At 48.6% G+C, this 7,266-nt stretch overlaps 1 protein-coding gene across 1 annotated transcript; it reads right to left on the reverse strand.

Moving 5' to 3' along the window:
* Positions 1–721: 721 nt before the first annotated feature.
* Positions 722–6,911, reverse strand: SARC_12485 (hypothetical protein; the record flags this gene model as incomplete). Its single annotated transcript, XM_014293407.1, has 5 exons — positions 722–2,410; positions 3,381–3,923; positions 4,665–4,902; positions 5,218–5,322; positions 6,027–6,911. The coding sequence occupies 5 exons, from the start codon at positions 6,909–6,911 to the stop codon at positions 1,290–1,292; spliced, it is 2,892 nt and encodes a 963-aa protein (XP_014148882.1). The 3' UTR covers positions 722–1,289.
* Between the last annotated feature and the right edge of the window lie 355 nt (positions 6,912–7,266).

Genomic DNA, 7,266 nt, shown 5'->3' on the forward strand with positions numbered 1-7,266 from the left:
GTGGCCAAATGTTTATTCATGTATGAGGAAGTGAACGCGCTTCAGAATGCAAGTCGCATTTAACAAATGCCTCTTACAAAGCGAATAATTTTTTATGACCTGTTCCGTGATTTTATTCGAATTATCAATGCTTTCATCTCTATGAAGGGTTCTTGGTCAATCCTTCAATACCAAGTTTTGAAACAGCCCCATGAAATTGTAGTCGACGATCGTAGTACATTAGAGGAGAAATACGTCTGTGACTTCTAGGATGCCGTTTTGGTTTAGTGCAGCCAAGAAGCCTCGACAATAACATGCAGTATATACCCTCTGCCTTACTACTTCTCCACGAATCAGCGTGGTCTAGGGCGACACCGCTTGACTTTATGCTGCTGTGTGGGCACGCGCGAGTGACACTAATTCCATGCACCACAGCGTCTGTCCGAAGGCTCACGGTTGCTTTCTGATTCATTCTATCGCTACTCGCAGCCGTGTAGTGTTTCCCGTCAACGCCACAGCCTCGTACTCTGAAGGCGTTCAAAGTGGCGCATCCACGAGGGCAGGCCAAAACTACAGCGCCAAACAGTCCCAGCCAAACTCCGGTTAAAACTTCATCCGCCAGCACGACCTCTCACTGCACTGTCCGAGACTCTGATGCCCAGCTACCGCGTGCGTGCCAGTTGTAAACGGTGGCTACTAAGCCCTGAGTTGTCCAGCATGCATGCATCGACCAGACACTATACTCGACTGGCTAATGAGACGCCTAAGGTCCAGCATGCAGGCATCGACAGACAGGGATAATGAGACCCAACTGCGCACATCCAACTGCCGCTGATGATATCCACCCCAGTATAAGAAAGTTTGGTCTTAAGATTGTTACAATTCTCTATTTAGAGCTATGGACGATGTTGTAGATAGATAACGAGCCTCAGTACAGGTTGCCCAGCGCACTTCACGCAACGCAGTTGATCTCCCACTCGCTTTCCTACATTCAGCTGTGTTCTTTAAACGGTTTTACGAAACAGCTGTAACGGCATATTCCCACGAGAATACCATCTTTCTTGACTGTCATTATTCGTTCAGATTTCGTGGAGCGGGCTTTCCGTTATACGTGTTCGTGAGCAAAGTAGAAGCCATCCTCCTTAGATACCAGTGCAACTAGGCCATTACAATATCCAGCTTCGTGCCCCAACTTACGAACGCTTGGACGTGTGTGTGTATGCATTGGGCAGTCCATCCTATAGAGAATACAACTTAGCTCATCAATCGCCAGCAAGGCTACAACACCGCGGCATGTGCAGGCAACCCCGTCACTCAGTTATTGCACAACATGTGTCTCTCATATCTTGCAACATGGGTAGGTAAATGTCCCTGTACAAAGCCATGGCCTCGACCATAGTCCAAACCTTTCTATTGTCCCCGGGCAGCACCAGCTTCCGAGTCACGTCCTGAGCCTGTTTGCACCCGTACACAAACTCACTAAGCTCCTCCATGTCTTCCATGACCCCCCAGAAAGAATCCGGCACGAACACCTCCTTCTGGGCTCGAGTTATTGCGGTGTAGTACAGGTCAATCTCATCGTTCTGCTCCACTGTACACGCAAATCTGGCCTGGCACCGGTCCAAGCCCAGTCCGTGCCTGGCCTCGTTGGCGGTGTTGAATCTCCGGGACTTATCGCCAGGATCTACGCTACCGGATTTGTCCTCAAGCACATCCACCTCATACTTGGCAAGAGCCATGAGGTTGCCGAAGATCTCCACGTAGGCACACTCGCGGCCCTTCGCCTGGTGTATAGTCATAAGCTTCACGTCCCAATCCCCGGTGGCCCTACCACACCTGTCCATCATGTGCACAAACTCCCGCAACCGCCTCTCAGCATTATATTTATGCGCAGTCACAAAGTTCACATACATGCTATAGTCACAGTTATTCTCATTGTCCTCGACCGTCTCTCGCACCCGATCCCAGGTCAGTCCCACATACCCCCTGAAAATCCCCAGCGGTAGCGAGTCCTTGTGTTCCGTAAACACGTCCACAAACATCAGACACTCGCGCACGGCCCTCTTCAAAGTCGACTCAGTACCCTCACTCACCGCCCACCGTAGTGTCTCCCCCTCGGACAAGCCCTGGACTATGTCGAAGTAGGCCTCGACCATCTGTAGGTTGGTGCGAGTGACCACGGCACACGGGAACTTCCGCTGCGCAACCAGGCTGGTGCGGCTTATTCCGTCATGTGGGTGCTTATTCTGCGACCCTCCCACGACGCGGTAGGGCTCGAAGAGTACACACTGATGCGAGTGCTGTTTGATGAACAGAAGCCGGTTCGCGGCGAAGGCGATCTGGGGCCCGAACCTAAAACTACGGGTCAGGTGCAGCTGGTGGACATTTCTGTACTGGTCTTTGATAGACATCAAGGCTCGGGGGTTGCCTCCTGTGTGGGCCGATATGATGCAAGAGAAGGGATCGGTGTCAGAGTCGCCGTTACGAATCGAACAATACGCCTAGTGGGCAACGGAATTCTATGAACAACCCTAAAGTAAAGAACCACCCTACAGCATGAAGAACCCTACAGTATGAAGAACCTTACGGTATGAACAACCCAACAGTATGAGCAACCCTACAACGGAACCCTACAACCCTACAGTATAAAGAACCTTGCAGTATGAACAACCCTGCAGTATGAACATCGGAGGAGTTGTACGCCATTCAACAATCAAGTCGATGTATATAGAGTGCTTGTGCATCCACTTGAAACACTGCGTGGGAGGGGGTCATAACCAGCCTGGCTCAGAGACTATATCCGGCAGCTTATTCACTCCTCACACAGTCCAAGTGCCCTATACCAGAAAAATGAGAAGCGATATACAACTATACAAAAAGACTCTCAAGGCGATGGGCTAGGCCACAGAGTTAACCACACCACCAGTCAGGAGCCTACACTATTGAACAAGGGTACACTTCACGACACACAACTATCAGCACAACCAACCACAGCCCCCAACGATCCACAGATACTAATCATAGGGTGGCCTAACACCTGAAGTAAACCATCTCAAACTACCCAAACAGGATAGGGTGGTGAGATATACGAGATCTGAGATCCGACCAGATGCCGAGCTTACAACGACTATGAGAATTAATAGGCCGAACCAAGGGGGTGGGTGGGGGGGGGGGGAGGAGAGAGAGTACGTTTTTATCACTCACAAGGCATGCTGTTTGGTATAAACTCCTACTATACGCTCCCGTACGATACGTTTATGTACCTCACAACATCACCTCGACTGCCGTACAAAGGCACTATAAAAAAACTTATAAAGGTACAAACAAAGGCACTAACGGCGACACTCATAGAAACTAACAAAGACACTAACAGATGCACAACCAGACCTCAACGGACACACCTCTGAAGCCCATCACGGCCTGTGCGGCATCGCCCACAAAGAAGATCTGTATGTTGTGTGTCTGGGCCTGACCGGCTAACCAGTCGATCTGACAGGCAGTTAAATCCTGGCTCTCGTCTACCAGCAGGAGACTGCAGTCTATGGGCAACAGCTGTAACTGAGCACATTTCATATAGCTGTCGTGCGTATGGAAATTCCAAGCCGACGCCTTATTATTATTACTATTATTATTATTACTGTTATTATTATTCGAGATTCGTCCCGATTTCATTTGATTCCTGAACCCGAATTTGGTGCAGTCGCAGTACGTCCAGACGTCTTCCGCGGCCTGCTCATAGAACCTGCCCGGATTGACGGGTAGGCCTAATTTATTTGTTTTGTGGTAGTCAAGCGCCTCTTTATAGGGCTGGACCTCGGTATCCACTGACTGAAAGAACTGTTGTAACGTTTTCCTGATAAAGGTGACGACGGTATTTTTGGCCGCGGCTTTCTTCTTCACGATGTTTGCGATGAATGAGCTTATCCTCGAACTGCAGATGGACTCTGTATTTAATCGCACACAGATTGAAATAAACGTTAATTGTTAGTTGGTTTGCTAGCGAACTCCACAAAGTGCTTTGGCAAACCATTCAAATTCCTAGACAGGTCTTGACAGATACATCCGTTTTTAATACACTACGTAAAACTTAACCTCTACAGCGGGGGTCTTTTGGGGGGTCTTTTGGGGTATCTTTTGGCACCTGCCGTTTTCATATTATAGCCAGACTTTATAGTTCCTAGCCCATTGAATATTCAGAATTGACTTCGTATCGATGCATCGATTGTGCGGAATAAGCATTCGACTATCAAAAGGACTTCCCTTATTCAACCATACAAACTTACAACAACTAATTCAAACTTTTAGCAACAATTGAACATAGTAACAACTAATTCAAACTTATAACATTTAATTCAAAACTATAACAACGAACTCAAACTTCCAATTCAAACCTACAACAAACAATTAACGATATAGCAGAGTGCACAGACCTATTCGCTATGCAGCGCCGTTCCATACCAACGGAAGGACTGTGCGGCTGTCCATTAAGTGAGCACACATGTAGTTCTATAGCGAGTGGACGTACCATCGAACAATAAACCAAACGGAATCAAAGACCTCACTTCTCCCTTCGTTAGCAACACGCAGACTCCATACAACTCCTACAGTAACCACTACCATGCTACACACAACCCTTACAGTAGCCACTACCATGTTCACCTGCCCATACTAAGTCATACCCATACCTATCTTCTTGTTAAGCCTGCCATCGTCCGTAATAATAGAGGTGGCTGTGCCGTTCTGCTGCAATCCGAGTGCACGCATAGCTATGCTGTGCGTTGTAAGGGATATATGATGGGGTGCGTTTCTGGCCAGGAGACGCCCCTCAAACTCAATCTTCGCCGCTTTAGAGAACGAACACACGCGCACGCCTGTGTGGCCTATGACAAGCGCATGGACAACCACTTCCACGAGTGTGGTGGTCTGTGGAGGGGGTGAGGGGTAGTGTAAGTAAAGTAACTGTGTGTGTAAGTGTGATGGGAGACATGGACAACCACTTCCACGAGTGTGGTGGTCTGTGGAGGGGGTGCGGGGTAGCGTAAGTAACGTGTGCATAGATGTACACCCGCACCGATGAACGAGATTACAACCACAGACCACACGCATACACTACAACGAGCACAACACGTATCATCGAGAGTGACATGAAACAAAGCAAAGCACACCTCGACACAAAACACAACTAGTATCCGTCCAAGGAAATAAGAATCAAAGTTATGGTATATATCTCCTACTCACTTTCCCGCTGCCGGCACATGAGTTGACTATCAAGATCTCGCCTCCAGGAACCGCTTGCCCCGGTCGCTTCAAACGGCCCACCACTGCACGCTGCTCCGGGGTTAGCTGTTGTGGCGAATCATGTGTTTATTTGGGAATAAGCAAAGCAGACGATGACTCACCACTCGGCTGGGCGTGAACTATATGCAGCCCATATTAATGAGGAGGGGGCCATACCTTGAGACCTGTATGCGTCCCAATTACACATACCTCCAGCCTGTTGATATAGGCTAGATTTCCCATACGCTGATTTTATACTGGAGTTGGGGCAATAGTTCTCGGGATAAACTACGTTTGAATGGATAGTAGACTACCGCTTAACGTAATACAGGCACGCTGCGGTTTATGCGCACACCTGTCAACCAGGTTTGCCACACGTCTTTGTACAAGGAACTGATCTCACCACTTATACCTAAACCTACTAGTGACGCAATAGACACAACTCTGGCTATAAGACACAATTCCGATGATAAAACCTAATAATAGTATCTAATACCATCCCGTAAAATTCAAACCTAAGAACGTTAAACCTGCGTAGTGCCCTCTATGCAACGAACAGATCGTAGTCTCTACACAACGCACGAGTCTATTGAAGTTATGCGTGTGTGGTACTCACCCCCACGCACAAACAACAAACCAAGCACCACTGGCGTGCTTATGCATGTATAAAGCTAAGGCCTGGTGTATAGTTGAATTAAATGCACACACACACGGTAGTCTCACAAGAGCACACGAGAAGTCACGCACAAGTAGACAGAGACACACCTCACCTCGGGTGCAGACGTGACACCAACACTGCAAACACGGGACAGCCACAGGCAACCACTTACATGCACACGTCTCTGTGCTGTACTGCTGACTGCGTCCCTTGGCGCTCCTATGAGTGTGTTCACCTGCCGTGTCTGCCTATTAACATCTGCCGGTGTTGCCTTGGCCTTGGTCGTACACCTGGGGTGTGCCACAGCTGTCCCTTTTCGCTTGTTATCGCTCGCTCGAGCTCTATAGTCCACACCAGCCTGCCCTGCCGCACCGCCGTTGACTGCTACGCCGCTGTCGCTGCGTGGCTTGGTGGTAGGGGTAGGGGTGGTGGTAGTCGTCGTGTTGTTTTGGGTGGTTAGTACTGGGTTGGGAGAGTGTTGTGTAAGGTTTCCCTTGTTGTTCCCATGCGCGCTCAAGCTATTCCTGGGCCGTCCATCACTTTGTCTACCACCCGGTGTGGTGCTGCAACCAAGACTTCGGTCCGATGGCTTAGAAGTGCCTGTCCTCGTTCTCGCGGATAACGGACTGCCGGTCAATGCCGGGGCAAACGGGCTGCTGGTCAGTGCCTGCCCTTTTCTTGCGGTCGTATCGTCTGCATCTTGAGGTGCAGGTGCCCTGCTCAGGACACCCCTCCCCTGTGTATAGGTGGTAGTCTTCAAGGGACTGGACACGCCTCGGCCACTGTTCAGACTGTGTGAAGGATCACGTATCCTACCCGGAGAGTGCGTTTCCACAGCCGTGTTTGTGCCCATCTTCATCTCGCTGCCTGTTGTAAGGCATGTCTTCGTTCGCTTATTCGGATGTCTCATTGGGCTTAGGTGTGTATGTGTATCTATCGCGTGTCGACGCTTGTGGGTCGCTTCGTCTGTCCGGTCTATCAGTAGGTTATACGGCATGTTAGTGGTATAGTCCCGAACAGAGAAGCCCTATAAGCAAACTGAAACGGAACTCATAGTAGTTCTATGCAACTTTAAGTGAACATATAAACACTCCGGCTATTTAAAAATTGAATTGGGAAACATAAATGCGATTGACAAACTACAATATGGATAAAATAATCATCTTTTACTAACATATAGAATCGATCATATATAAGAAAACGTATATTCACAAGTAGCAATCTCCCGAGATATTGTGCATCTTAGCCAGTCAAGGGAGTGGCAAAGAAATGAAATTTAGTCATAGGTATCCAGTTTACAACGCAAATATACCAGCATCCATCAATATTATATTTACGTATATCTGTTTGAA

This window comes from Sphaeroforma arctica (genome assembly GCF_001186125.1).
Source record: "Sphaeroforma arctica JP610 unplaced genomic scaffold supercont1.2340, whole genome shotgun sequence".
Classification (NCBI taxonomy): Eukaryota; class Ichthyosporea; order Ichthyophonida; genus Sphaeroforma; species Sphaeroforma arctica.